At 44.1% G+C, this 10,800-nt stretch overlaps 1 protein-coding gene across 1 annotated transcript; it reads right to left on the bottom strand.

Annotated features, from left to right (window-relative positions):
* Positions 1-914: 914 nt before the first annotated feature.
* On the bottom strand, positions 915-5,876 carry LOC123395542. Its single transcript, XM_045090556.1, has 8 exons — positions 5,530-5,876; positions 3,012-3,159; positions 2,759-2,909; positions 2,503-2,628; positions 2,340-2,420; positions 2,063-2,255; positions 1,558-1,822; positions 915-1,338 (listed from the first exon to the last, which is right to left on the bottom strand). Exons 1-8 carry the CDS (start codon positions 5,779-5,781, stop codon positions 1,106-1,108), a joined length of 1,449 nt encoding a protein of 482 aa, XP_044946491.1. The 5' UTR covers positions 5,782-5,876; the 3' UTR covers positions 915-1,105.
* Between the last annotated feature and the right edge of the window lie 4,924 nt (positions 5,877-10,800).

Genomic DNA, 10,800 nt, shown 5'->3' with positions numbered 1-10,800 from the left:
GGCAAGTGTCCAGGGACCCAAGGCCAAACACTCCTTTACCAGTCTCCAAACGCGCAGCATGAATCTGCACCAATTGAATAGATGCGCGGCCGTTTCATTATCTCTTCTACAAAGAGTGCACAGACCGCAGTTCTCCCAGCCTCGCTTCTCCAATCCATCCGCCGTCTAGATCCTGTTTTGGATCGCTAACCAGGAGAAGAACTTGACCTTTTGAGGTGCCCAGACCTTCCAGATGATCTTGTTCATGGTGGTTGTCATGGAGCCCACGAATTGTATCCTATAAGCGGAGGCCGCAGAGTACTCCCGTTCGCCTCAAACTTCCAAGAGATGTCGTCCTCCACATCCGGTATAAGTTGAAACTGCTCAAGACGAATCCAAAGATCAACAAACTGCACAATGTGGTTGATCGAGAGGTTGACAGAATGGTTGATCTTGTGTACCCCAGCATTGTCCCGCAAGGCATCTCTAACCACCCAGTTCTTTCGCTTGGATGCCGTGAAAATTAGGGGGGCGATATCCATCCATTTTTTTTCCTCAACCAAGGCACCTCCCAGAACGGTGTCTTCCCTCCATTCCCTATGGTAGTGAGGGTGGATGCATAGAAGAGATCCATATCCACCTTTGATCATGGCTATGCCAATCCCACCCACAATCTAGATGGATCCTTCCATTCCATCCAGGGCCATGGTAGCCTTAGAGCTCTTGCAAATTTCCCCAAGTGCATGATTCCCAGCCTGTCTGAGGTGTGTGGGTCAGCATACCGCCTCCCAGTTGACTTTACATTTTACACCTGACAGGCGGGTGAGTAAACCCTACTGTAAATGCCACCATGTTCATACCCCAACTAAAAAACGCATCATTTCATGGGCATGCATGAAAAATAGCACACAAGATTCCTGCATAAAACTGAGCTATTTTCTAAACTAACTATAGCATGGTAGATGACACAATATCACACAATATTTACAGGGAACTACATTTTACTGCCCCCCAGGAATTACATTCTACTGCAGAGGTAGACAAGCCCGGAGATGATACAGAATGCAGCACTGAGTGCATCCAATCTTCTCAACAGATCAAAAAGTGACATGTATATATATACTACCTAACTGGACCATACATGCACCAGCCCCTGACTGTTCCCAGTGTAGATCTCGTTCCTGTCCTCGTCGTAGAAGAGTGCTGTGACATCCTCCAGAGCTTCTGGGATACTACTCCAGATTGAGGGGCTACCATTTTTGCGAGGTGCGATGCTAAGGGAAGGATCATTCGCTGCAATCTTGGCAATGCACTTGCCAGTCATAATGTCGCTCATGTTGATGGATCCAATTGGAGAAGCTGCATGTGCATCACTTAAGTTAAGATAATTTTCCACAACTAGTTGTACAAAACCAAATGAATTTAATCACATTTATCTAGTCATATACTATATCTTTTTTTTTGTAACTGCCCAATATGTTGATGTTAGCAATCAGTAGATAACATAGCATAAATATAAGTAACTCGCCCCTATGGACAAACTATCCAAATGATGGAAGCAGTTGAATGAGGGTGCACCTGTACCGTCATCAGACGCTGCATCGGATTTACAGTAGGATATAATCAGATCCTGGTCAGTTGTAATGTAAATATTGTTGGTGCTACAATCTTGATGCCATAGCAAATGGTCTTCAAACGATGTAACAAGCTCTCCTCGGAAATTCCATACAGCAACTGTTCTGTTTCGGAATGTCAAGAAGAGATTGTTCTCGTACAGAAAAATGAATGCTGATGGGGTCATAAACTTCTCAATACTGATTTCAATTAGCTCAGAACTTCGTACCTTCACGAAGAAGCTATTAGGCTTACAAAACAGTAAATGTTACTCCCTCCGTTCCTAAATATAAGACCTTTTAGAGATTTCACTATGAACTACATACGGATGTATGTAGTCATATTTTAAAATGTAGATTCATTTATTTTGCTCCGTATCTAGTCTATAGTGAAATTTCTAAAAGGTCTTATATTTAGGAACGGAGGGAGTACAAGATAAGTATAATATAACTCATGTATCGTGCCATACATCAAGTATCTGAAGGTTCTCGTCTTCTTGCTTCACAAGGAGCTTCTCATTGAACTGCTCAATAAAATCAATTTTCTTGCCACGGTGCAACAAGTGCTTGAATAATTTCAATGGCTTTCCATCTTCAATAGATAATATCTTCAAAGGAACATAACTTGGCATTCTATCATATATTAGGAGCATGATTCCTGGACTGAAACGAGAAATCGAAGGAGTAACTTGACATGGTTCGAATATGAAAATGAAAAATATAATAAACAAGGAGAAGGGTGCAGACCTGATCTTTATCTCCTGCACATTGGTATCAGGTATCGAATATAGAAAGGAATAGTTCTTCAAATCAAAAACCTTGTAGATACTGCCAATAAAAGTATGACCATTACAACAGTAAACATTGTTTAGTGCACATTATAATGTGATGAATGTTTAAGAAGGCATACCCATCCTGGGCAGAGTAAGTGAGTACTTTTCCATTTACATCATCAAACTCCACAAAGCCAGGCCACTTCAGAGATTCCGATTCAAAAAGAGGAAACCCAGCATCTAATTGGTCCCTCCTTATATACCTGAAAGAATGCATAGACATTGAACATATAAGAAGGCAACAGTAAAATATATATGAGTGCTTCTTGACAAGTTATAGATTAAGGCATTATTTTGCACAATTTGGTAAGTTCCTGTGGCATATGCTCTTACTCGATCGGGGTTGTTCTGCACTTCAATGTGCTAAATTGGTCTGATGCATAAACTGAGACAGTAATAAGTGAATCATTGTTCTTGTTGTAGAACAAACTCCGAATCACTTCGTCTGGACTTAAATTCAAGAAGGATAAACGCTTATTTGTTACTGCAGACACAAAAACACAATGCAAGAGGTCAAATAACATCACTGGTCTTCATCACTGACTGTCAAATACAGACACGTTATACAGGAGGTTCAAATACCTACCTCGACTAAAAGCAGCACAAAGCCCGGAATGAGCAAGAGCAAATATAATATCTTTTGCTGCGACGATCTCAATAATTTTTGATCTTTTTTTGAGAAATTGTAGCTTCACAAATAGGTGAGCGTCATGATCATATGTGTCAAACTCTTCCTGCACAAGATAAATATTAATAATGTCAGTCTACTCATATTTAGATGATTCATATTAAGAGGAATATGTAATGTAATTTTTTCTCGATTAAGAGCACCATACAGAATGGGCAATTATACATACTGGAAGCTATTTATGATGTCAATCTACTCTTATTTAGATGATTCATATTAAGGAGTATAGAACGTAAATTTTCTCAAATAAAAATAACAAAAAAGGTGAGTAATCATACATACAGGAAGTCTTAGTTAGTACTCCCTCCGTTCAGAAATATAAGATGTTTTGGATATTTCAATATGGTCTCCGTATGAACTGAAATGAGTGAACAAACACACTAAAACATGTCTATATACATTCGATTCAGAAAAAAGTTAGTCTTGTATCTATGAACGGAGGGAGTACAAAATTACATATAGACAAGTTGTACACCTTAGCTGAAATTTCACTAAATATGTAACGATATGCCCATTTTGGGTCTTCAACTACAAGAACCAAAGTTGAGGAACAAACAATAGAACCACTAATTCAGCAAATAAGGAATCAGGATCCAGCAGGCCAGCACTGAGTCATCTCGAGCATTATAACTATCACATGGAAATGCCACAGTTTAAGCTTATCTAACGTAGAAGATAGCCACGTCAAGATGTATAATCACAAATGCTTCGAGGCTCAAATCCAGTCTTTTGCAAGTAACAAGCTACTTAAGCTAGCTTATTAAGGCTGCAAAATACCCTAAAACATAAGCTTTTCAACAAGCAATGAAAAAGTGTAAGAGCATCTCCCAACGAACTTGCCTACTCTGATCCCTATATGTCTGCGGACATGCCCGGACAGTTTTTGAACACTGATTTGTCTGTGCACACAGTCATGTCCCCCAAAATTGTCAGGTCTGGTTGGGTAGCCTTTTTCTTCTCTCTCTTGTCCGAGCACTATCCAGGTGGTCCATCCGGACATATGAGGAGGATTTCAGGTCCCCGATTGGAGATGCTTTAATCAGGTCAACAAAGGTGGCAAAGTGAGTCAACTTGGGTGACTTGAAGCGGTCTCCAAAAGCTATCCAAAATTCCATGTGATGTGTTATTGTGCATAGTTGCACTGGCAGATGCAAGTTCAGCCAGTAATGGCTACATAGGGTAAGGTGTCCTGTTCAATTATTCTCTAGTAATAACCCATATACATAGGCATGACCCCGACATGTATTTCAGCGGATTACCATCCCTTTTTTAGGCCATGTTTTCCTTTCCTCCAATATAAAATTTCGTATAATAAAATTAGTGGTACTTCTTATTTTGGTAAGGAAGTAAACACTCTAAATGCACATCGGAAAATGATAGTATAATATAATTAGTGGTACTTCTTTTTTGGCACTTCAATTAGAACTGCCAAAACGTCTTATATTTAGAAACAGAGGTAGCACTTCGCGTAGGAATATTGGTTCCGAAATTACATACATCACTACTTAGTAAAAAAGTTGCTTCAATATTATATGTGCAGTTATATAGGGCAGTGCTGGTGAACACCATCGTTTCCATTCTGGATCCGTCACTGTGATAGTTGGAACTTGGAAGGTCCTTCTACAACCATTTCACAAAATGTCATTTTAAACCGTCTGGCTCACTTATTGAATGACCGGTAGCATAATGCCAAAGATCCAATCCTAACAGGGGACCCCGAAACTCAATTCAGTAGCCAAATCCTGCGGCAATTCAATTATCTCAAATGGAACTCCGCTCTGTAAGGAACCAAAAGAAAAACCTGAAATAGGGTCATTCACACGGTCGTTAAGAATGCTGAGAATGTTAAGAGGGGTCGTGGTAGACCAAACTTGACATGGGAGAAGTCCGTTAAGAGAGACCTGAAGGTTTGGAATATCGACAAAGACTTAGCCATGGACAGGGGTGCGTGGAAGTTAGCTATCCACGTTCCAGAGCCATGACTTGGCTTCGAGATCTTATGGGTTTCAACTCTAGCCTACCCCAACTTGTTTGGGACTGAAAGGCTTGGTTGTTGTTGTTGTTGTAGGGTCATTCACATGCCAGAAGTAACAATCTCAATGCTACCTACACAATATACAGGATCCTCAGAACAACCCTCAAGATCTGGCATTTTTTCGTACGAACTCGACGAAAATAGGTCCCCAAAACCGGACCTTCTGCCAGATCACAACCTTAAAAGTTAACGCAAAGGAAAGTCACCCGGAACTGAAGCAAAACTCCCCATCAATTTTGCCTCCCTAACCATTCACGACGCCACAAAACGTTGGCTTCACCTCAATTACCACCAACGAGAAGCCAAATCATAGAGATCCGAAGACCACCAACCACACCATCCCCCAAAACACGCAGGAAGAAGCCGCGGTCGGTAGCTTACCTGGAGCTGCATGTTCCGGAACCGCTCGGGCACGGCGGCCGCGGCGCCACCGCCGCGCGCGGCGAGCTGCCGCCCCCCGATCTCGCGGCGCTGCAGCTTGGCCGCGGAGTTGATGAGTGGGGCGTCCATGCGCCGCTTCCGCTCGCCCCCAGCGCCACCGCCCGGTCCGGCCCTGTCCGCTCCGTCGCCGCCCCGCCGGCGTGCCGTCACCCGGAGCCGCACCCGCAGCTGCGACCTCTTGGGGCCGTCCATCCTCCTACCCTCCTCGCAACTCGTGCGCGCAGGGGGCTAGGGTTTGGAGGGGACGCCGACGCGGTGCTTTGGTTGGGGGGGTTGGGGAATTCGGCCTGTGCCGTGTGTGGGGGGGGGGGGGGGGGGGTGCTGGTGCAGGCAAAATTGACAAAAATGACCCCTCCGGGAAAGAACTCACGAAGTGACCCCTCGGGGAAAATATTTCACCCGCCTTACCCTTTTGTGTGGCGCCCGACATGTAGGCGCCACACTACACTGTATGACGCCTAGCCGTTCGGCGCCACACCCCCCGACCACCTGGCAGGAAGGGCCCACCCCCAGGCCGTGTGACGCCTAAGCCTCAGGTGTCACACATTGTAATGTGTGGCGCCGAACGCTTAGGCGCCACACATTGACTTAACTGGCCACGGGCCAGCCCCCCTCCCCACCCCCTCCCCATTCCCCTCCCTCATTCAAACAGAAACTGCAACGGCGGCAGCGGCTGGCTCTCTTCGAATCCCTAATCCCCTCCCTCATCTCCTTCAGATCTGGTGATTTCTTCCTTGGATTGATCCCCCAAGGTAATCTCCTCCCCCATCCCTTCCGTTTCCCATCCTTCTATCCAAGTGTATTAGGTTTTTGTTGAGTAGATTGATTTGAGTAGGTTTTTAGGATTTGACTAGTTAGGATATGAGTTAGTATATGAGTAGATGGGTAGTAGTAGTTCATATCTGTAATTAGTATTAGTAGTTAGTATATGAGTATATTAGTAGTAGTAGTTCATATTTGTAGTTAGTATTAGTAGTTAGTAGTAGTAGTTAGTATATGAGTATATTAGTAGTAGTAATTCATATTTGTAGTTACTATATGAGTATATGAGTAGTAGTAGTTCATATGAGTTCTTAGGATTTGAGTAGTTAGGATATGTAGATTGGTGGATTGTAGGATGGTGTATTTTTTTGAATATGAGTATTTTTTGAATATTAGTTAGTATATGAGTAGATGAGTAATTTTTTAAATATTAGTTAGTATATGAGTAGATGAGTAATTTTTTTGTGATTTGTAGGATGGTGTGGCTTCTGAATAATGTTTATGATGTTGAACACCGGGCCTATTTCATGTCGAAGAAGAAAATGATAAGTAGAAAATGATTAGTAGATGAGTAATTTTTTGAAAATGTAATAAGCACTTGATATCTTCTTCTCCTATATGTTTGCAGGAGCTTACGCCCTTGAAGATCCGATCTCATGGGGCATCGTCTGTAATGCAGTACGATGAGCGGTACACCCCGTACATCGAGATGACACGACTCCTTCCATTCGTGCAGCTTGTGAGTCGGTCAACGCCCAATCTGAACGCTGCGACAGTCACAACACTTATTGATCGTTGAAGGCCGGAGACACATAGTTTTCACCTCCGGACCGGAGAGATGACGGTTACTCTTCAAGATGTTTCCATGATCACCGCACTTCCGATCGAGGGGAAGCCTCTTTGTATGAGCACTGATTCCGAGGGATGGCGGCAACAAATGGAGGCTCTTATTGGTATGTCGCCGCAGGAGCCGGAGGTAGAAGATGGAGGGAAGAAAGATAGAGTCCCGGTCGGCGCTCCTTTCACTTGGATTGCCGCGAACTTTGCTCATTGTCCTGAGGACGCAAATGACGAGGTGATCCAGAGGTATGCTCGCGTGTACATGTGGTACGTCATCTCTAGGACTATCTTTGCTGACGGCAGAGGCAAGAATGCTCCATGGATGTGGCTGAAGGCGTTGACTGTTTTCGACAACAAGTTCAGCTGGGGCTCGGCCGCACTGGCTTACTTGTATCCGCAGGTAATAATTTGTTAGTATTAAGTACTCTCTGTTATCTTTTTCTGCTAAACTGATGCATGTTTGTTGTTACTTGTAGTTGGACGATGCTTGTCGCAGGACGACAAAGGTCTATGGTGAACTACTCACGCATCATCGGAGAGGTCATGGTGTTGATGAAGAAGCCCTCCGTATCCGAATCCCCCCTCCGGCAGGGCACCAGAACGTGCCCCAGATGCGATATTGCGGAGACAGAAGCTTGCGGCGGCGGAAAAGTACTTTCGATGATCTCCTAATTTTTTATGGAATTTTAGGGAATATATAGGCGCAAAACCTAGGGCAAAGGATCCTCACGGATCCCACAAGCCAGGGGGCGCGGGCCCCCCTGGCCGCGCCATGGGGGCTTGTGGGGTCCCTAGTGGCCCCCTGCCCTGATTCTCCAACTTCCCAATCTTTTTCTGTTCCGAAAAAAATCTTTTTGGCAGTTTGATTCTGTTTGGACTCCGTTCAAAATCCTCCTCTGAAAGGGGTCAAAAACATGGAAAAAACAGGAACTGGCTCTTGGCACTGAGTTAATAAGTTAGTCCCAAAAAATATATAAAATGCATGCAAAACATCCAAAGTTTGAAAAGATAATAGCATGAAACCATCAAAAATTATAGATACGTTGGAGACGTATCAATGCCCATATTGGCTCCTACATATTCTACGAAGATCTTTATCGGTTGAACCTTTATGTCAAGGATTGAGTTAATCCAGTATGATGTTCCCTTTGTCCTTCGGTATGTTACTTGCCCCAGATTCGATCGTCGGTATCTCTATACCTAGTTCAATCTCGTTATCGGCAAGTCTCTTTACTCGTACTGTAATACAAGATCTCGTGGCTAAATCCTTAGTCACATTGCTTGCAAGGCTTATTGTGATGTTGTATTACCGAGTGGGCCCCGAGATACCTCTCCGTCATATGGAGTGACAAATCCCAGTCTCGATTTACGCCAACCCAACAAACACCTTTCTAGATACCTGTAGAGCACCTTTATAGTCACACACTTACATTGCGACGTATGATACACACAAGGTATTCCTACGGCGTCCGGGAGTTGCATGATCTCATGGTCATAGGAACAGATACATTGACATGTAGAAAATAGTAGCAATAAACTAACATGATCATATGCTACGTTTATAGTTTGGGTCTTGTCCATCACATCATTCTCCTAATGATGTGATCCCATTATCAAGTGACAACACTTGTCTATGGCTAGGAAACCTTAACCATTTTTGATCAACGAGCTAGTCAACTAGAGGCTTACTAGGGATAGTGTTTTGTCTATGTATCCACACATGTATTTGAGTTTTCAATCAATACAATTATAGCATGGATAATAAACGATTATCATGAACAAGGAAATATAATAATAACCAATTTATTATTGCCTCTAGGGCATATTTCCAACAATTTCTGTTGTGGTCCGGTGGTTGCGCGGTGGTTGGGCGGTTCTACCGGTCATGCCGGTTGTACCGGCCGCATCATTGGTTCTAGCGCTTGTGTGAAATTATGCACATAATGGACAGATTTGTGGAGACCTATTTAAGGGGGTCTTCTTCCCCAATGGTTGTCCAACTCTTGAGCTCTTTTTTGGCCCCCATTGTTGATCTTCTTTGAGTTTGCTAACTCTTAATCCCTCTGATGATTCTTGCTAGTTCTTGAGGGAAAAGAGAGAGGAGATCTAGATCCACATTTCCGCCAATCACTTTCTCCTCTTTGTGAGGGGAACACCTTGGATCTAGATCATGAAGTTCTTTGTGTTTTTCTTCATTCTTCCTCTCATTTTCTTCCACAACATTACTTGTTGTGGAGGGATCTGGGAGAGAAGGACATGGGCACTCCGTGTGTCCTTGCCGTTGCATTTGGTGCATAGGTTTGAGTTCTCCAGGGTGATACATGGAGTGAAGTTTGAGAAGCTTATTACTCTTGGGTGCTTGGTACCCTAATACTTCTTCTTGGGTGCTTTGGCATCCTAGAAGCTTGGTGTTGCCTAAGAGCTCGATCATTATGGTGTAAAGCTCCGCGCAAGCTTCAGGGTCTCCAATTAGGTTGTGGAGATTTCCTCGAGCATCTCAGGTTACCTTGAAGCCATATTCCATTATGGTGAGGCTTTGTGGTGTTATTGGAAGCCTCCAATTAAGTTGCGGAGATTGCCCCAACCTTGTTTGTAGAGGTTCGATGACCGTCCTCAAGGGTCCCTTAGTGGAGTCACGACATCTTGCATTGTGCGAGGGCGTGAGGAGATTATGGTGGCCTTAGTGGCATCTTGGGGAGCATTATGCCTCCACACCGCTCCAAATGGACATTAGCATCTGCAAGGGTGTGAACTTCGGGATACATCATCATCTCCGCGTGCCTTGGTTATCTCTTACCCATGCCCTTTACTTGTGCATTTTACTTTTGGGATATCCATAATGTTTTTGGTTATATATGTTGCGATCACTTAGTTGTTTATCTTGCTTATCATAAGTTGTTGGTGCACATAGATGAGCTTAGTTGTTTTAGGTTTTGTGCCTGACAAATTAAACGTTAGTTTTATTCCGTATTTGTTCAAGCCTAAATCGTAATTATTTTATAGTGCATATTCACCCCTTCTCTAGGTGACATCCATGTCCTTTCACTCGTGCTGCAGAAGGCACGTCATCGGCACCGTAGCCCCTGTCCGAGCTGCTCCTCCCCACACCGCGCAGTAGGCGTCGAATCCGCGTCGGAGCGTGCCCGCTAAGACCTAGATGGGCCCTTAAGGGTCCAGATCTAGGCCAAGGGCCCACCGACAGCCACCGCCTCTAGGATGTCGGGCCGCCGCCAAGCCAAGCCTCACCGCCTCCTCACGTGCCAAGGGAAGGAGAGCCGCGCGCGGGTAAAGAAGGTCGCGCCATCGCCAACATCACCCGAGCGAGATCCGGGGGCGCCCGCCGACGATGACGAAAGGGGGATTGTGAGGAAGGGGGCCGTTTGTCTAGGCCGCCTCCCGGGGAGGTGACACGAGGACTCTCTATATGTTTTAAAATATAAGTTTTTTTTTTTATTTTTTAATGCGTATTATATATACACGGAGCAAAATGGGTCCATCGGGATGGAGGGAGTACATCGTGGTGACATCATTTCTAATAAAGCTAGGATAGTTTTTATTTGAAGAATCATAGGCCTTGTTTGGAACCACCCAGATTATATAATCCAGTTT

The sequence above is a fragment of the Hordeum vulgare genome, chromosome 5H (assembly GCF_904849725.1).
Source record: "Hordeum vulgare subsp. vulgare chromosome 5H, MorexV3_pseudomolecules_assembly, whole genome shotgun sequence".
Taxonomy (NCBI): domain Eukaryota; kingdom Viridiplantae; phylum Streptophyta; class Magnoliopsida; order Poales; family Poaceae; genus Hordeum; species Hordeum vulgare.
This window is presented reverse-complemented; position numbering and strand designations above follow the sequence as displayed.